Source organism: Trachemys scripta, chromosome 16 (genome assembly GCF_013100865.1).
Source record: "Trachemys scripta elegans isolate TJP31775 chromosome 16, CAS_Tse_1.0, whole genome shotgun sequence".
NCBI classification, from domain to species: domain Eukaryota; kingdom Metazoa; phylum Chordata; order Testudines; family Emydidae; genus Trachemys; species Trachemys scripta.
In genome coordinates this window covers 710,037-729,883 of record NC_048313.1, presented here as the reverse complement: position 1 = coordinate 729,883, position 19,847 = coordinate 710,037, and the positions used below count along the sequence as shown (strand labels likewise).

At 61.2% G+C, this 19,847-nt stretch overlaps 1 protein-coding gene across 3 annotated transcripts in view; it reads right to left on the bottom strand.

Annotated features, from left to right (window-relative positions):
- Positions 1-5,295: 5,295 nt before the first annotated feature.
- The window catches only part of LOC117889247 (CLOCK-interacting pacemaker-like), a 15,498-nt gene continuing 946 nt past the window's right edge, over positions 5,296-19,847 (bottom strand). The window contains exons 1-4 of one of the 3 annotated variants that reach the window (XM_034793179.1): positions 9,932-10,082; positions 9,207-9,425; positions 6,623-6,795; positions 5,296-6,269 (exon numbers count right to left, since the gene is read on the bottom strand). In XM_034793179.1, coding sequence (XP_034649070.1) covers positions 5,343-6,269; positions 6,623-6,795; positions 9,207-9,417 — 1,311 coding nt within the window. In that variant the 5' untranslated portion in view covers positions 9,418-9,425; positions 9,932-10,082 and the 3' untranslated portion in view covers positions 5,296-5,342. Of the gene's footprint in view, positions 6,270-6,622; positions 6,796-9,206; positions 9,426-9,730; positions 9,781-9,931; positions 10,083-19,847 lie in introns of those variants that run through there. The other 2 variants (XM_034793180.1, XM_034793178.1) reach the window with 2 other exon arrangements.

The following is a 19,847-nucleotide window of genomic DNA, read 5'->3' as shown; positions in this document are numbered from 1 at the left end:
CCAAGTACTGATTTTGCCCCAGATCCCTAAGTGGCCCCCTCAAGGATTGAACTCACAACCCTGGGTTTAGCAGGCCAATGCTCAAACCACTGAGCTATCCCTCCCCCCCCCACACACGTATGTGTGTGTGTGTGTGTGTATGTGTATATATATATATATATATATAAAATCAATGATCTGGATTTTACTTGATCACTTTTATAATGTGCAAGCAGCATAATGATCACTTGTACCTAAGCCACCGTTAATTTTTAGTTCTGTAATCAGTTCCTCTTTATGGTTTAAGAATTTCCCTGTGTTAATTGCAACACTTTTTTGAGTTAGGAAATTGTCATCTATAATGTTTGGAAACTCCAAGGATGTTTTAGTACTGGCAGCATGTAGAGTGGCCAGATGTCCTGATTTTAGAGGGACAGTCCTGATATTCACAGCTTTGTCTTATGTAGGTGCCTATTACCCTCACCCTGTCCTCATTTTTCACACTTGCTATCTGGTCACCCTAGCAGCATGAGACCTTCATTATGTGTCATTCAAACTGAAGTCCCCTGTGATCACAGATCTTTTTCCCTACAGTTTTAGGTAGGTGTATAAGCAGCTGTAGAGGGATGTGGGGGTCTGTGGCAGACACCATCTAATATTCCATCTTGTGCTTTGTGGGAGGACATTGATCCATAAGCATTTAAAATAATTTTTCTTGCATGATATTGGTGCCTCAGAAGCAAGTAATGCTGTTTGTGAGTGTGACACTCTGTACCTCCGGAGAACACCCTGCACCCCCAGGTTCATCCTTATCATATGATTGTGTGGTATCTAATACAAAGTTTGTCATGTCGGATGTCTTCAGAAGGCTCATGATGCACTGAGCATTGTTATAGTCATTAATTGTTACAGTAATGTTATAGGTATGAGGCTGAAAATGTGTCCTCATGGCTTAAAACAAGCACAGGCGAACGCTCTCCAGGAGCAGAGGGGCAGTTCACACCTCATCAGGGCAGGTATTGGACAAATCCAGACCAGCCTCACAGGAACAAAGGACACTGGCCTAGGCAGCAACAAAGGATCTGTTGGACTCTCGAGTGGGGCACCCCCTTCCTTTGGTCAGTTTGGGACTACAGTGAGGTAATGCTCACCTGACTCTGAAAGGGGGGGTGGGGTAAAGCCAAGAGGAAAGAAAGAACATGATAAAAGAGAGAGATGTTTGCCATGCTCTCTCTCTCTCTCCCACCTCCATCTACAGACACCCCCACCAAGCCCCTGAAGCGCTGATCAAAGGGGAGAGCCTAGCTGAAGAGCAACCAGCCAGCCTGTTGTGAGAAGCATCTAAAGTTTGTAAGGGCACCGAAAGCGTTAAGATCAGCTTAGAATGCGTTTTGCTTTTATTTCATTGGACCAAATCTGACTTCTTATGCTTTGACTTATAATTACTTGAAATCTATCTTTTGTAGTTAATAAATTTGTGTATTCTACATGTTAGGCAAGAGTTAAAAATTCAGTCAGAATCTCCTTGCTTTGCATACCTGAAGCAGTGTTTTGTTTGATGCGTGTCTGAGACTCCCCTTGGGATAACATATCAATTTCTTTGTTAAATTGATGAATTCCTATAAGCTTGCAGCATCCAGCAGGCAAAACTGGACACTGCAGGATGGAGGTTCCTAGGGTTGTGTCTTGGACCAGAGTTATTGGCTAGTGTCATTCACTTGCACAATCCAAGCAGGGGCTAGCCAAAAGTGCTCAGTTGGGATAAATGGGCCTAGAAATTTACTCTAAGTGTGAGTTCAGCTGTAAAACACGTGTGGAAGTGCAGAAGATAGCACAATAACCCATAACCACAACTAGGGATGGGAAAAGGGGCTTGGGAGACAGAATGACTGACTGAATCAGTCCAACCAAAAAGGCCTCCTGCTCTAACTCTCCTACCACCTCCCCCAGGCCTGACCACCCAGCACTGCCTTGTGTGGTTATGGGCCCTCGCCAATAGGTGGCTTCACACACACACACACATATTCCCCTCCCCTTGTGTATAAGGACAATGCTGGGAGCAGCAGAACCACAGGGCCCTCACACCATGTGCTCAGCCCTCTCTACCCCCCTATATAAAGCCCCATGGTTGAGATTCTGAGGTTCAGCCCCCTGCTACAAGCTGATCCCTCCCCACCCTCCCCCCATAGCAGGGACCCCCAGAGTTCACAGACAGCCCCTAGAGCAGGGGGTTCTCAAACTGGGGGGTCAGGACCTCTCAGGGGTCACAGGGTTATTAAATGGGGGGTTGTGAGCTGTCAACCTCCACCCCAAACCCCGCTTTGCCTCCAGCATTTATAAAGGTGTTAAATATATAAAAAAGTGTTTTTAATTTATAAGGGGGGGAGAGGTCGCACTCACAGGCTTGCTGTGTGAAAGGGGTCACCAGTAAAAAAATTTGAGTCACTGTCCTAGAGCCTGGTGGGAGAGATGCATGTTGCCTGCCAGTGACAAACACCCTACCACCCTGGAGCCTTGCAGCATTGGGGGCTGGGCTACCTCCACCTAGGGCTAAAGGCAACCCTCCATGGTGACCCCAGACATACCCCAGCATGTCCCTCATCTAGCCACCCTTCAGGGAGGGCTGTGTGGCCCTCCACTGCATGCCTACAGGGTCCAAATCTAGTGTGAGGGCCCTGTACTGACCTACAGGGAGGGGGCCCTGGCTATGGCAGAGACACAAGGCCAGGCCTGCAGGGGCTGTATTCCTGGGAGCTGGCAGCAGAGCGCCATGCCCGAGAGCTCTTTGGGCAGGTTTCCCTGCCCAGCCCTTCTCCTTGACCCCAGGGGCAGAGGAAACAGCAATGGTGGGGGAGAGCATTTCTAAGGAGCCAGAGTTCAGCCCAGCCTGTGTGCTGAAAGCTGTAGGGTCCCCTGGGCCTGCCAGCAGGAGGGGGTTTAGCTGCCAGTTCAGTAGCCCCAGGTGGGACTCAGTCTGAGGAAGGTGCTTCTCCCCCCTGTCCCTCACTCCCAGGGCCAGCCCCTCTGGCAATGGCTTTGGCAAAGCCATGGCCTAGGTGGGGAGAGCACAGACCTTGCAGCTTCCTCCTGGTCAAAGGGAAGGTGTGTGGTGCAGATGGAGCCACAGGGCAGTAATGGCACATGCCCAAGGGCCTAGCTGGTGTCCTGAAAATCCGAGGAAGTCAAGTTGGTGCCACTGTCTCATGCATGCCATCTAGCCAAGGCTGGTGCCTGGAGGACCCAGCTTTGGGGCACTGCCCCATTCTCCCCATACAGGTCAATGCCCATGGCTGAAGAAGCCAGTGCAGTAGAACTGCACCCTGGGCCATGCTGGCAGCTGGAGGACCCAGCCCAGCTGTGCTCTGGGATGACTGCATATACTGGAGCGTGCGGGGGAAGGGTCCTGACCCCACAGGCTCAATGCCCAGCTCAAGGTTGGTCCCTGCTTTCAATTGGTCCTGGCCTCCTGCCAGGCAGGAGGAGGGGATGAGGCCAAGCCCCTCCGCGGGGAGTAGCGTGGTTCTGCTATGGCTGCCCAGAATATGCCCAACACCTCCATGCCAGGAAAAACACCATCCCTGCTGCACCAACAGCTGAAAAAGCCACAGCCAGAGAGGCAGCAGAGCAGGGGCTGCAGGAGCCTCTTCTGGGGCCTCCTCAGGGTGCCAGGCCAAGCCAAAAGGGCTCCCCCCCTGCCCCACACACACACCCCAGCAGGGGCAGCACTTGCCAGTCAGGGGCTCCCGGAGGCTCTCTCCTGTGTGAAGGGACGGAGACTGGGCACAGCTGCAGGCCAGCAGTGAGCCTGGCCCAACCCTAACTTCTACCTGCACATCACTCTTCTCCCTGCTCCTTCGTCCCCGAAGGCTGGACCTGAGCAACCCCCGCCAAGGAGCACTGGGTGCGAAGGGGCCCAGGAGAGGCCAAGCAGCTCCTGGGACAGAGCCACAAGGGTGGGGGGTGGGGGGAGCCCAGCAGTGGCTCACTCCAGGGTCCCCAGGGCCTGCCCCCAGTAACACTAGCATTGTCTAAGGGACATGGGCCATCTTTCCATGGAGCCCAGACCCGCTCTGAGCATCCCTGGCAAGTGGGTGGCTCCAGCCCTGCACCCACCCTGGCCCAACCCCCAGCTCCCCAAAGTCAGCAGTGACAGGCTGGGGGAGCCTCTGTCTGGGGCTATGCAGAAGCCCCTCTAGAGTCAGAGTGGTCTCTGCCAACCAGGCACCTGCCCAGCCGAGGTGCCTGGGCTGATGGCAAACCCAGTGGGTGAGCAGCTTGCATGCTCTGTGTGGCTCCAGCCCCCTTGCCCCCAAGGTGCACCTCCCTCATGTCAGCTGTCCCTGCCCACACTGGGTTTGCAAGGGGGCTGGAGCCATACAGGGTGTGGTGGAGAGCAGAGGGAGGAAGGAGCAGCACTGAGCAAGGGGCTCATGGGTGGTGGGAGCACAGTCCAGCAGGCAGCAGTTCCCACCCTCGGCTGCCCTGGCACCATCCCAGGGTCAGTCTGCAGACCGGGCATTGTGGGGGTGCGGGGAAAGGGGTGCACACAGACCAGAGGGTGCAGGAGGGGAGGGAGGGTGCAGGCACTGCCCGGGGAGGGGAGTAGGCACATCAGGCACTGCTGGGGTGGGGGAGGTGGACAATCACTAGTATCTGCAGCTGTTTCTTACCAGGTCACATGGGGGGGAGGACAGCACCTGCCTGGCCAGGCTCCACAGCCCTACCCTTGACCAGAAGCCCACTGGCAGGGGCCTTGGGCATGCAGAGACAGACTCTAGCCCTGCATGGGGCACCTGAGTCCCCGGCCCCTCTTCCCATCACACATGGCCTCGAGGAGGCAGCAGGAGAGAGCCCTTCCTTGGGGCCCCTGCCAGCCCGTAACCCACATCCGCAGCGGCCCAGGGCAGGAATTCTCCCGAGGCTGGAGCCCAGCTGCTTGTGGGGCAGCACAGAGCCCCGCTGCCCTGGCTATGCTGAAGTCACCACAACGGGGAAGGACAGATAAGACACATGCACACATGGCACCGAGCTATCAGCTCTCTCCACCGCACCCCCCCGGAGGAACGGCCAGCAATGCCCAGCCTGGCACACAGCCTCTTCCCCCAGCGCAGCTCATGTGGCCCAAGGCAGCAGTGCAAACCACAGGCAGGCCCCCCCAGGATGGAGCCAGGCTCAGAGCAGGGACTAGCTCCATCTCTCTGCCTGTCCCACCAGAGAGGAGTGGGGCTGGCCACGCTCGGCCTGCTGGACTGGGCTCTGCTCCAGCTCCACCCAGAGCCAGCTGGCCCTGGCCTGGGAACTCAGTCACAAGTGTGGTTTGTTCAAAGCAGGTTTATTTGCTGAGCGAGCGGCCGCGCTAGGGCCTAAGGCAGGGCCATGTGTGCTGACAGGTCCGGAGTGAGCGCCAGGTTCATGGGGGAGGCGGGCAAGGACTCCCCACTGAAGTCCGTGGGGGGAGTGGCTGCCTCGGCCTTGGCCTTGGCAGGCACGTCCGGGCCTGTGCCTCTCCGGGCCCAGTAGGAGGCAGACAGGCTCATGGCCGCCTGGAGCCGGGCCCAGGTCTGAGAGTTGTTGCTCTGCATGGCCTCGCAGAGGAGCCGGGCATGTTCCCGCAGCTCTGCGATCTCCCGCTGGGTGCTGCTGTTCTGCCGGATCAGCTCCTTGGTCCGCAGGGTGACACCCAGCAGCCCCGACTTCCTCAGGATCTCCACTGTGTTGTGGAAGCGCCGCTGCTTCCCGAGGCTCGAGCCCAGCTTCTTGGAGGCCTTGGCCAGGATCCTCCCCTCAGCCAGGTCCAGGAGGGCTTGGCTCCCCTGGGCTGCGATGGAGCTGGGTGCCGGCCGAGCCAGCTCCGTGGATGAGGTGACAGTGTTCTGGGACAGTGGTTCTGAGCTGCCGGCAGAGGGCACCTGCACGGTGCCACCCGGGCGCTGTTCCTCCCGCAGCCCGCCGCTGGTGGGGGCATCCAACTCAGAGGACGACACCCAGGCCTCCTCCAGGCAAAAGCGCTTGCTCTTGGCATGGCCAGCACTGCCACTTCGGGGCGGGGGCCCAGCCCCAGCCTCGTTCTCCCGGCTGTGGCCCGGGTGTGGGGCAATCTTGGGGTAGGCGTTGAGGATGGGCAGGAAGGTGTCCTTGGCCTGTGGCTTCCGGCCAGGCAGCAGCGGCTTCAGCGTGGCTGTAGCCACTGGCTGCTGGAGGAAGATGAGCCGAGCCTGGCCCTGCACACTGTCCGGGGGGGCTTGGCCACTCCAGGTCAGAAGCTGGGTGCTGGAGGAAGCTCCCAGGGGCTGCAAGGGAAGAGCAGGAGAGGAGGGTGAGCACCTAGCAAGCTACCTGGGCTCTGACCACCGAGAGCTGGGCATCTGGGCCACAAGGAACAAGGGGGCACGTGGGTGCTGGCTCTGCTCCTGCAGGGCTCCCTCATCTCGCAGTTTCACCTCTCCCTCTGGCATGGCCTGCCACAAGTGCTGCTGGTGGACAGCTCTGCGTCATGCCCAGGGCTGCTTTCCCCTCCTTCCCCACTGACCACGCGGGACAGCGAGCCCCGTCCCTGTGACCTTGGGGAGCGGCTGATCTGCTGGGGCGCGTCCAAGCCCCAGGGACTCGGGGGTGTGGTGGGGGGTTGGGGCAGGAGGGCTACCTGTTTCAGGATAACGTTTTTGACGATGTAAACAGGGGTGAATCTGGTGAACGTGCTGTCGAGATCCGGCGCCGTCCGCAGCCTGGGCCCGTTGGTCGCCCAGCGTGAGGCACAGATGGACGGCTCCTCCACTTCAGCCTGATCCAGCGTGCTCAGGGACTCCGAACTCGTGTCTGCACAGGGGGACAGGAGCAGAGTGTAAGAGGCAGTGCGGGGGACAGTGGCTGGGCTGCCTGGCGGCGAGACTAGAGCCTCAGGGAGGGGAGCAGGCAACAAAACCTCCAGCTGCTGTCTGTATGCCCCCACCCCAAAATGGCGTCAGCTCCAGGGGTATCTCACGGCCAGCCCTGCAGCTAAGTCTGGCTCTGGGAGCCAGACATGGGGCCGTGAGGGCCCTGCCAGAGCCCCATGCATGGATCCCTTCCTGTCTAGACTGGAAGAGTCTGGGGCTGGGAGAGGCGGTGCCATGCAGAGTAGCCCGGAGTTGTGGGGTGGCGTCTCCCCAAAACCCACTGCTCAATAGCTCGCTTGGGGCGCAGAGGCCTGCTAGAGATGAGTGCCCAGCCCCTGCGTTCCACAGTGCCACCCATGGAGATTGTTCTGCTGAGACAGGACAGACCTTCCTGACGTTCCTAGGACAAAACACAAGCTGGGAGTCAGCTTCTAGTCCCACTGTAGCCCCTGCCAGTGGGGCAGTCTCCAGACGAGAGGAGCACAAGGTTCCCCAAGACCCCCCGAGGCAGCTTTCCCAATCCTGCCAGCCAGCCCTGTTTCATGGCTGCCTCTGCAGTCTCACAGGGGTTGGAGGAAAGAGGAGCTTGGAGGCCCATGCACAGGCTCTCGGGGGCTAATGAGATGACATGGAGCTGGGGGAAGAGGACGCTGTTCAGGCCACTGAGTCAAACGCTCAGACGTGAGGAAATCCCAGGCCCTGCTGCCCAGGCCCCGGCCCCCTCGTGTGTCTGCATCATGACGCCACCCGTAACTGCAGGATCATGTGCTAGTTCCCCGGGACGGATGGGGATAAGGCCCTAGCGAAATCCTTGTTATCCTCCTCATTCAGCACGGGGTGCTACCTTACTGCCTGCCACACAGATGGGTCCGGTCCCCAGGGGCCTCTGCATGGCTCCTCACCATGGCGGCTGGACATTCCTGGATTGAGCTCCACATCACCCGTTATCTCTGAGAGCGCAGGATCATCGCCCTCACTTTACAGAGCGGGAAGCTGAGACAGAAACCTCCTGAGGCCACATGCAGAGTCAGCGACAGGGCAGGGACTGAGTGGGGAAGGGGGTCAGGGCTGCCCAGCTGCGTGGCATCCCCCGCAGGACGACAGGCCACTGGGTCCACGTGCTGGGTGGGGGAGAGTGCAGGGCAGCCCAACCATACGGTTCCCCCGCAGGATTGTGGGCCACTAGGATCACACGCTGGGAGCGGGGCAGCCCAGCCGCATGGCTCCGCCTGCTGGACGACGGGACAGTAGCGTTCGGCAGGGGGTCTGGGCTGCCCAGCCCAGTCCAGCCGTCTCTTCTCACCACAGGGAAAGGCCAGCGGCTGCACCTGCTGCTTCTGATTTAGCGACAGGGCAGGCCTGGCCTCCCGTGCCCTTAGCCCATTATTATTGTGGCTACTGCCGAAGTTATGCTGACAACGCAAGCGGGGGGGAAGGGAAACGGTGATTTCCCCACAGCTCAGCTAAACGTGAGCAGAATTTCATGGGGAGAGGCGATGCCCTTCTCTAGCCCAGGCTCTCTCCCTGCCCAGCGTCAGAGGCCTGCTGCAAACACCGGGGGTGGCAGAGCCTCTATAACGAGGCAACAAAAACCTTTAATAATGGAAAGCATCAGACAACTGAACCGTGAGGTCCCCACCAGCTCCCCTGACAGATCGGCTCTGAAACGGCTCCCGGGGGTTGCAATAGGAGACAATATTCACCCAGCGCCACCAGAGGGCAACAGGGAACAGGCAACAGGAGACACCAAGGGACTGACCCAAAAGCTGCTCCGTGGCTGGCCGGGGGCCTCTGGTCCATCCTGCTAAGGGGGCAGCACTGCATGGCCCGCTCTACCCTGGGGTCTACTGGTAACACCACACAATGGGCCTGGGGAGGAGGAGGGGCCCTGTTGCATGCTGGGGTGGGGGGCCCTGTAGGGGGAGGGACCCTGCTGGGCATGGGGGCCCAGGGGCTCCCTAACCCAAGGGCCCAGCAACCCCAAGGCTCTCATCCCCAGACTGTGGGGTGCACTGGGCAGCGCTGCGGGACCAAAGTGTTTGTGCATGGGGCCTGGCTCCTCCCAAACCCAGCTTATCCCAACTCCCCACAGTCCACTTGGACCCCCCTGTCCTTCCCATGCACACAGCGCCCTCTGCTCCCAGGGGCAGGAGGGGATGGGGGGCAGGGAGGCAGGCTGGGCCCAGCTCCAGAGCCCGGTCTCTGGGGTGAAATCCCGGGCTCCTCGTACACCCCCACCCCTCCCAGTGGAGTCACGTCCCAGGCGAAGAGTGGGGCAGAGGGATGGGGATGCGGCAGGGGAGGCCCAGAGATCAGTTGCTGCCCAGTGTTGCCCCCAGGACACGTCTCTACCTGAGAAGCCAGAATCCTTTTCAGACTCGCTGGCTGGCGGGTGGGGATCCGGGGACTTCCTGCTGCCCTCGCCCCCCATGGCTGGCTTCTCCAACAGCCCCGGGCGCCCCCCGGAGCCGACGGTCGCCGCTGCTGTACCCCCCACCGCCATGCCTCTCTCCATGAGGGGCTGGCACGGCCTCTCGGTGGCGGGGGGCTTCTCCGCAGGCATCTCCGAGCCTGAAAGGGAAAAGCAGAGGATCAGGCACCAAGGATGGGCTCCCCCAGGCTCCCATCCCCAGCTTCTTGAAGGAACCCCTGAGATAGCAACGCCCCTCGTCCTGCCCCCACCTGCAGCACTGCATGGGGGACGGGGGGGGGGCAGCCAGATGTTACCCAACAGGCACTGACCCCCTCTGTTCCCAGGGCTACATGGGGGGGGCATTCTGGGACATATGTACCCCCCCGGGCAGAGACTCCCTCCCACCATAGCCCCACACAGCCCCCCCCCGTCACACCCCCTATCAGCTCCCTGGCCCTCCCACCAGCGCTCCGGAGTGGGAGCAACAGCTGTTCTCTTCTGCAGCCATCACAGGTCTGTGCGCCCCGCCCCGCCCACCGCTCACCCCACAGCCTTCGCCAGACACGCACCGACCCCCCGTTTCCCAGCCAAGGCCAAACGCGCCCAGCCGCCGGCCCCCCCGTGGGGAAGAGGCTGGGGCCATGCCCCTCCCGCGTGCATGTACCGACACGTGCGCACACTCCTGCCCGCCCCCCAGCACAGGGGTGCGGCCCTGCAGCGCCTCCCCGCTCCCCGCCCGCCCGCGGCCGGCCCCCTCTGCCCGCGGGGAGCTGGGGCGGGCGTGTCGTGCGGGAGCGGCCACGGGCTGGCGGCGGTGCACGTGCCCAGCCACGCGCGCCCTCCCACGCGGGGCGCCACGCGCCAGCCAGGAGACACGCGGCCCCCCGGGCGGGGAGGGGCAGGCGCAGGCGCGCTCGGCTCCGCACGCTCGCAGACACGTGGTGGGGGCCTCTCGCCCCGGCCCGCCCCGGCAGCGCCTCGCTGGGCGGCCACATGAGTTAAAGGGGGGCCACGCTCCAGGGGGCCGGCCCGAGCAGGGGCACAGAGCAGAGCCCTGGCGGGGCTGGGACAAGGGGCCAGGCAGGGTGCAGGGGGGCCAGGCAGGGCTGGGACGAGTGGTAGGGCAGGGCACGGGGGGGCTGGGATAAAGTTTTGGAGCAGCTAGGCAGTGATGAAGGCGGTTCTGCACTGGGGGGCAAGGAAACAGAGACACTCGCTTTAAGAACTCCCCATGGTGGAGACCTGCCCATAGCGCTGGGGGTCCCACTCGCTGCGGGGGCTTTCCAGGCTGAGGTTTCAGTCCAGCCCTTGCAACAAGCTGTCCCTTTGCGAGATGAACCAGTATCACATCTTTGGGCCGTGGGTCCTTCTACACTGATCGTCACCCCTTACCCTTCTCCTTGCTAAGCTCCATGCGCTGAACTCCATGACCCCCTCAGTCCTTCCATCATCCTCGTGGCTCCTCTCTGACCCTCTCCCATTTACCAACCTCCGCTGGGAATCGTGGACACAGAACTGCACCCAGGAGCTCAGCAGCGGTCGCACCAGAACCCCCTCCAGAGGGAAACTAACCTCCCTGTTCCTACTTGAGGATCCCATTTGTGCCTTCCCAGATCACATTCGCCCTCTGGGCCCACACGGCCCTGGGCAAGCCCACGTTCAGCTGATTCTCCACCCCTCTGTCGGCAGGGGCCTGGCGCTCGCAGGCGTCCCTAGGTCTCAACAGCCAAGGCGCCCCCCCACCCCGGCCATCACCACTGAGGCCAGGGCCCACGTGTGCTAACAGGGACACAAAACCCCCATCAGCCCCTTGATCATCTTCAGCCTCTCGTGGCCTGTCCCCATTCAGACAGGGAGCAGCCTGCCTAGGATTCAGACAGGCGTTGGGGGTGCCATCGGGGGCACTGCACAGCTAGAGCGGAGCCAACCGGGCTGGCATCAGCCACCCCCAACCTGGCCAGAGAGAAGGGACTTGGCTTGGAGCTCAGTGACTCAGCTCCTTCAACCACTGCCAGCCACGGGGGCAGAAGGAAGCGTGGCCCAGTGGGGAGGGAACAAGCCTAGGAGATTGGGGGCCAGGCCACTACTCCGCCCCCCATGAGCACTCTTGTCACTTAGCCTTTGTGCCTCAATCCCCTCTGTAGGCCAGGCAAGCAGCCCAGGGGCACAGGAGGATACAATGCATCGGGAGTAGGCAGGCACTACCATGATGGGGGTCAGAGCAGAACCACTGGCACAGATTAAGGAAACGCAGCTGCAGAGCCAACCTCCCAACAATGGAGCAGAGGAAGCGGCAGGGCTGGCAGGCTCTTCTGAGCTATCCCAGAGCCCACAACAACCAGCAGCCCCACACCCCAACGCTGCAGCTACAAACCACGAAGGGGCCAGTCCCCGCCAGTAAAGGCTAGGAGGGACCATTGGGATTATCCTATCCGACCTGCCCCGGCACCCCACCCAATGCCCCGACAGCTCCGCGGGAGAATCCCTCGGCTTGCAGCAGCTGCGATCCAGCGGGGCCAGTTATTTCTCGTGGAATTCCACCCTGGTTCAGCTTTGCACCGCGCTCGTCCCCACGGCACCTAACTGGCTTGGAGAGGCACGCTGCCAGGTGAACGACTGGAGAAGGACAGCAACCCACAGGCAATGCTACTTGCAAAATCTCATGGGGGCCTGGGAGGGGGTGTCTCCAACACTTCTGCAGGACAGCCCAGGGTGGCACAGCCATTCATTGGCTCCCACAGGGAAATCACCACCCATTTTCAGACAGGGAGGTGAAGCCACTTGCCAAGGTCTCACACACTGGGCAGATCTTCTGCAGCTCGGCACCCAGCACAGCCCACTGGGGGCAAACGCAGCCCAGCAAAGCTGTGATAAAGAAACCAGGAAACCCCTGCTCTGACCACGGGACCCCCTCCCCCTTACCAGTGACACTGTTGAAACACACAAGGTCCGGAGAGGGAAGGAGGCACAGACATAACAAACATGGGTGAGAGCACGCACCTGGAGAGAGGCAGCTGATTTCCCGAGCAGAGAGCAAATCCACAGCAGGGCAAGCAGTGGGATCTGGCCCTCGCCATGATGGGCTGCAACAGCAGAGCCCCCGCCCCCCCACCTTCACCCAGTAGAGTCCATCCCCCATCCTTCACCCTGTGGGAAAGCCTACACCACCTTTGGGATGGGCTCTCCGAAGAGGTCTGAGCCCGCTCACTGACCCCGCAGCTGCTCTCTGAAGTGCCAGTCCCCAAAGGTGCCCTACACTCACACTCTCCTTGGCATCCCAGAGCCCAGACCTCAGCTGCACAGTGCAATCCTACCAGCAGCAATACCCTGCCTCCTGACTGCAAGGTGTCAGGTGTGGGAGGAGGGCCACCCACCCTACTCCAGCCCAGAGCTGCTGCCCTGAGCGTCGCCAGCCACACAGGGCTCCGGTGGCAGCTCTGCACAGACACGTGGGTGGCCGCTGGGTGAGCTGCGTCAGGTGCAGGCCCACGTGTGTCTGTTTACACCATGCCGCCTCTGAGCCCACAGATGGGAGTGCTCCCAGCTCACGCCGGTGCCCCGCGAACACCTAGGAACGGGCAGGGCTAGGACTACCCAGAGAGGGGCCTCAGCCAGTGCCCCAAGTGAGGTGCGATGAAGCCCCCAAGCTGCCGGCGGGGGGTGGGGAGGACATCCTCCTGGCCTCCCCGGGCTGCTGCTGCCCCAGGCCTCGGCTAGGCCACAGGAACGGAGCTCACCCCCAAGCACTCTGCCCAGCGGGACCAGCCCAGCAGTCACTCCCGGGCTCCCAGTTTCTAGCTGCCCCAGCCCCGCTGCCTGCACAACTCCCCCCACCCCCACACAAAGGAGCATGTCCAGCCTGATGCAACTTCTCCTGGGGGAGCCAGGCAGGCGGTGCCCTCGCTGAGACCAGACACCACCAAACTCAACCCAGGGACCGCAGCGCAGGTCGCGAGAGCAGGGAGGCCCAGATGGCCCAGGTGCTAGGGGACAATGCCCACCGAGGACTCCTAAGGGTGCTCTAGCCTAGGGGCACCCACACTCCCCAAGAGCCCATAGCCAGTGTGCCCAGACAGCAGCCACCTCACCTCATCCTACATCAGGGGTCCGCAACCTTTCAGAAGTGCTGTGCCGAGTCTTCATTTATTCACTCTAATTTAAGGTTTCAGGTGCCAGTAATACATTTTAACCTTTTCAGAAGGTCTCTTTCTATATGTCTATACTATATAACTAAACTATTGTTGTATGTAAAGTAAATAAGGTTTTTAAAATGTTTAAGAAGCTTCATTTAAAATTAAATTAAAATGTAGAGCCCCTCGGACCGGTGGCCAGGACCCGGGCAGCGTGAGTGCCACTGAAAATCAGCTCGCGTGCCGCCTTCTGCATGCGTACCATAGGTTGTCTACCCCGGCCTACATGAATGGGAGGGGAGTGGGGTCTAATGGATAACGCAGTGGGGGCTGGGAGCCAGGACTCCTGGGTTCTATCCCCAGCTCTGTCGCTGACTTGCTGCGTGTCTTTGCAGCAGTCCCCTCCTTGTGCCATGGGGCAGCCCCATTCCCCAGCATTAGGATCATCCCCTCCTTCCTGAAGGGACTCCAGCCCCGCAGGGCATTACTAGTACTGAGACTCTTCACAAAGATATTATTAGGATATGATTATGACATAGTTATGCTGTATTTTATGCAAGATCAGTCACCTAGGGCCCATCTTTCCCCAAGGGGCTGCCCCCAACCACTGGAATCGTGAGTCTCAGCCCCGCATGGTCTGAAGCTGAGCCCCAAAAACCCAGACGCCGAGATCAGCGACCCCTTGAGCAAGAGTGGCAGTCCCGGTCCCCCTGCGCGAGGCTCCTTCCCACGCAGCTGAGCCAGCAGAACACAGCCAAGACCTGCTCGCAGCCTCCTGTAGTGTCTTGTGTATCACGAGCACAGAAACTTCACTGTTCAAACTCAGCAGCTGGTCCTGGCACATCCCAGAGCCGGGCCAGCAAAGCCAATCCGGCGGCAACACTCCCATCACAGCACGGCACATGACGACCCAGGGCCAGCGATTCGGAGACTGAGGGGCCATGAGCGACTTGGGACACGCGAACACAAGGCAGGACAGGCTCTGGGGGCCGAGGCAGCGCAGGCTGTGGAAGCCACTGGGCCCAGGAAAGGGGTGTCAAGCTGGCTCTGGGGGGACCACACTTGTGGCCCCTTGTCACCACAGAGACCCCAGTAACCTGCTGGGAGCTCCAGGCACAGCCAGCATGGGACAACCTCGCTCTGCCACAGCACGACCCGGGCTCCTGCAGGGAGCCCCTGGGGGCAGGAAGGGCCCAGGCAGAAGCAGCTACCTCAGTACCAGCAGCAGGACAGGCTCTGGCAAGGGCTCCTCATCCAGTAACGCAGGCACACACCGCCTGCCCCCAAGCCTCTGGGGGAGGCTCCCCAGCTCACACTTCCCCCCCCAGTTAGCAGGAGTGGGGGGGGGCAGCAGCAATAGCCACCAGATGCCCCTCAGGGGGGCCATGCCCCCATGCCCGGCAGCAGAGGAAGCCTGTCACGTCCTGGGCCAAGCACCCTGGCCTGGCTCAGCCCTCCCAGGAAACCCCTCCCCCTCGGCCCCCACCCTGCCAGCTGCCCCCTCCACAGCCCCTGCCCTGGAGCCCACCCCACAGCCAAGCTCCTGCAATGCCATCAGAGCCCCACATCACAGCAGCCCATGTAGGGAGAGACCCACCTCTCCAGCCCGCCTCCCCCAAGCCACGCTGCTACCTAGTCGGCTCTGCCCCAAGCCCTGGGCAACTGGGGAAGGCCACAGCAGGTTGCAGCACAGGGGAAGGGGAAGACCACCCACAAAGGGATTTGGTGTCCAGCTTGCTCAGGGAGGGGGCTGTGGCTGGACGGGAGCAGTTCAAACTCCCTAGCTGTGGGGAATGGAGTTTAGAAAAGGAAGGGGCAGAGGGCAAAGGAGCAGGGGGACATGCAGCCCAGAGGACTGACACACCTGAGGAGGTGGGGGCCACAGATCCCCCCCCAATCATGCCACAGGCTGTGCCCACCTCTTCCCCTTGCAGCCCACCCTGCAGGCTGCCTGGCTCTCCCCATGCCCACTCCAGCCCTTCAGTGGCACTGCTGGAGGAGGGAGATCGCAGCCCTTGTCCTGCTCAACCCATCCCGACTCCTGGCTCTGCTTCCCCAGCCCACCCAACCCGTGGGTCACAGCCCCTCCCCATACTGGGAAGTATTCCAGGGCCAGCCAGGCGAGGCTCCCAGCCTGCAGTCCCAGCTAGACATGCTCACATGCTCTCAGGCACAGCTCTCATGCTTCCCAAAGCTGCTTCTGTCTGCTGCCTGTTTAATCCTCTCCAGGGGCTTCCCAGTGGCCCAGCCCCAGCTGTCTGGAGAGCACAGCAGCTGTGCAGTGGAAAGGCCCAGTTCTGTCCACGTGGGAAAGGTTGAGACACACTAGGGGAGGCTCCTCCTTCACCCCACTCCAAGGTACTGCACCTTTCAGACACGCAGGGATCTCAGTGCCGGCACCAAGCAGGCCCTGGTGGTCCCTGGAATTCAAAGGGGCTGCGAGCGCCACGGTGATGCCTTGGCGCTTCGCATACAGCCCCCATGGGGAGAGAAAACTCAGCTTCCCATGTCCCAGCCAGGAGCCAGAGATCAGCGCTAGGTCCAACCCCTTCCCAGAGCTGGAAACAGAACCCAGGAGTCCTGGGTCCAAGCCCCAGCTCAAACCACCAACCAGCCCCCCCTCCACACCCACACACTCTCTCTCTCTCTCTCTCATCAGTAATATCACTAGTTTATTCAAACCCTGACAACATTCAGATCTCACACTCACTGTTCAGTGATGGGACATATTGGATCCAGACAGAGCAGCCACCTTGTCTGACACATGCAGCAAGAGGCCAGCAGCCAGGCTGTTCCGAAAGGTCCCATGGCTCTCACCCTCCCCAGACACTGAGGGCTCTGCTCCTGCCCTCAACACTGGCACACCCTGCCCTCGAATTCTGTCGGGGGGAGGCCAGGCTGGGAAGTTCCCGCTTTCTGGGCAACAGAGCTGCCCAGTCCTTGTGGAGGGAAACAGGATTGCAGGAGACAGGGGCTCCATCTGCAGGCAGCACAAACAACAGCATCCTCCAAGGAGTTGCCCTGGAACCAATGCCAAGGAGCCCCCCGAAGACCTCCAGGCTTTGCATGGGCTAAGCAGCACGGCCCGAGGCAGAGGGCGGGACTGGGAGGCAAGGCTTCCAGGTACTGTCCCGGCTCTTAGATCCTGCCCCAGTCCCTGGGCTAATGTCCTCTAGGTGCCAGTCCTGGGGAAGAAAGTGCCCAGTGCAGCTGCTGCGGTGCACAGTGGGGGCTGGAGCAGAGACTGTGCAATGCTGGACTTGGTGGCAAGGGCTTGGTTGCCACTCGGTTGGGCGAGCGAGTTTTATCTCCTCTGGGGGGTCGTTGTCTCTGTCTAGGGCATGAGCTAGTGGTCATGGCAAAGGCAGAGGTTCCCCCAACTCCACTGTCCAGTTTCACCACAGCTTGTGCTCCAGGGAGCGTCTGGACTCCAACGACAACCCATCAGCATTAACTACTGCACTGTCCTCTCAAACCAGTGGCAATTGCTCCCACAGAGCGGCCGTGCCAGGGGCCAGCAGCCCCCCCAGTCATCTCTACACAAGTGGCACAATGGAGATATAACCCCTCCCCAAGGCCAGACCTACAACCACGGCCTAGGAGCCAACACAACCCCCGCACTGCCCAGTCCCCAGTCCTTCCCAGCTGCCTCACGGCAGCGCATGGGAGACTTGGGGCCGTGCAGAACGGAGCACACTGCGTAGCAGAGTGGTTGGGGCAAGCAGGGCAAAGTCTGTCCCATGGAATTGCCCAAAGCCCTCCAACCCCAACAGGCCATGGCCGGATTTCCCCAGAGCTGCAGCTTCCTCCACCCAGCAGAGGGTCCCTGGGGACAATGTCTGTGTCCCCCCCAGCAGATCAGCCATGCTAACAGCCAGCTCCCAGAGCGCCTCCAGCCTAGTACCTGCTGGGGGGGTCGCTATACAGACCGCACAGTCAGTCCCGGGGGGGGGTGGGGGGAGGGTTGCAGTCTCATGGCCTGGTACTGAGGTGGCACAGGCTCCAGGCCTGTCTGCTGGGAGAGCCACTCATGCACCTTGCATCCATTCCCCATATCAGCCAGATACCGACTTCCTCCCCAGCCCTCGCTCCACACCTGTGTCCACCAACACCTCAGAGGCACTGAGGTGTCCAGCACGTGCCTCGGATTTCCGCTGGCCGAGGGGTGTTTGGCGTCCAGCTCATCACCGCTCCCAGGACACATGTTCCCCAGCCACAAGTTGGGCTGTTCCCCGGAGGAGTCTGCCTGCCCCACAAATCACTCCTCAGGGGTCCCAGCCAGGCCGAGACTGAACCCCAGCAGCTCCCAGAGGCGAGCGTTGACCCCAGCAGGGGCTCTTGGGCCCTGGCTTGGGACACACAATGGCTGCCCCGAGAACACCCAGACTTACGGCAGGGAGAGGGGGCTGGGAATTCAGGCCACTCACTCTCCCTGCACTGGAGCAGCCATGGCACAGCCTGTACCCACCGCACAGCACAGCCTGGCCAGTGCAGAGCGCCCCAGAAGCGTGGGTGGGGGGGCACCTTTCCTGGCAGCGGGTCCCCAGCTCAGCTGGGCCCTTAGCTGTACTCTGCAGGGCCTGGGTTACCATGCATGACACAGAGTCCCTCTGGAAAAGCATCCAGCACGCTCTCCCCCACCCATGAAGCAGAAATCCTTCCACCGTTTTACAGGGCGGGGGGGATCTGACATTTGACACACGTCCCCAGCTCCACTGCCCCCACCTGCCGGAGCCACGGCTAACGGTGGCAATAGCACCCCCAGGACTCAGTAACAGAGACCGAGCTGCCTTCGGACTGGGGCGTGAATGGGGGCGAAACTTCTCTGCACCATGCAGCCAGCCCTGCACTGGACAGGGCCCTGGAAGCATGGTCCTCAGCCAACCCCCAGAGGGAGGAGCCGCTCCCTCGCTCACCCACGCCCCAGCTCAGCGCCACACCCCACAAAGGGCATTTCGACCTGCCAGTGGGTGCCGAGGGGCCGGCTCCGAAGTGAACAAAGCAACAACCCCATGACCTGTGATCCACCCTGCAATAGCCTCAGGCCAGCTTCTCATGGCCCCACAGCGGATAACCCCTGCCACACACACAAGTGTCCTAAAATGTCCCCCAACATCCCCATATCCCAGGGGGTACCAACATCCTGAGCCCCCCACTCCATATCCCACGGCACCCCCACACCCATATATTGAGGGAGCATCCCACACACATGCACCCTCATCCTGAGTACCCCACCTCCAGGGAGAGCCCCATCCCAGGAGGAACCCAAGCAGCAGAACAGGTGTGTGTGTGGGGAGGGGTGGGGGTGGGGGGAAAGAGGACCGCAAGAGGAGAATTACCCAGGGCGCTCTGGTATCTACTGCTCGCTCAGGGGGGCTAGAGTTCCCCAAGAACCAGGCCAGGAGTCCGGGGGGAATCAGGTTCTGACAGGGAGAGATTAGGGGGATTCCAGGCAGAGTTGGGGGAGTTCTGGGGGGCTATTACCTGCCTCTCTCCCCAGGGAAGTTTGGAGGGGGCAGGGGGCTGGCAGGTTTTGAGGGGTTCCAGGAGGCTCAGGGGTTCCCTGGGGAACAGGGAGGTCCCTAGGGGAGCAGTATCTACTTCGCGCCCCAGGGGAATTCAGAGGGCAGGGGGTTGGAGGATTTGGGGCATTCCAGGGGACTAGGGTGGTTGCCGGGGCCGGCCGTACCTACCTCTCGCCCCAGGAGAATTCAGGGAGGCCCCAAGAGATTTGGGGGGCAGAGGATTGAGGGGCCCCAGGGGGCAGGGTGGTCAGTACCTGCCTCTCACCCCAGGGAGAATTCAAGGGACCCAGTGGGTATGTGGGGGTGGAGGATTGGAGGTCCTGGGGGCAGGGGGTCCTGGTGTGCTAATACCTGCCTCTTGCCCCAGGGAAGTTCAGGAAAGCCCAGGGGGGTTGAGAAGGAGAGGACTGAGGGGCCCCAGGGGAGTTCAGGGGGGCAGTACCTGCCTCTCACCCCAGGGGAGTTCAGAGGGACCCAGGACGGCGGGGGACAGAGGAATGGGGGGTCCTGGGAGGCAGGGGGGTCAATTCCTACCTCTCAGCTTGGGGGGGCAGGGGGTTTGGGTGGAAGAGACCTGGGGGGACCCAGGGGTTTGGGGACAGAGGACTGGGGGGGCCCAGGGGAGTTCAGCAGGCCCCTGGGGGTTAGGAGCAGAGGACTGGGGGGACCCAGTGGAGTTCAGGGGCCTAGGAGTGGAGAACTGGGGGCCCCGGGGGGGTCAGGAGCAGAGGATTGGGGGCCCCGGGGGACTAAGGGGTTTGGGGTGGACTGAGGAGTTCGGGGGGGCCCCAGAGGGCAGGGGTGGAGGAGTTCAGGGGGCCCCAGAGGCCGGGAGCGGAGGACTCGGGGGGTGGGCCCGGGGGTCAGAGGCAGAGAACTGGGGGCCAGGGGGAGTTCGGGGGGCCCCGGGGGTCGGGGCAGGGGA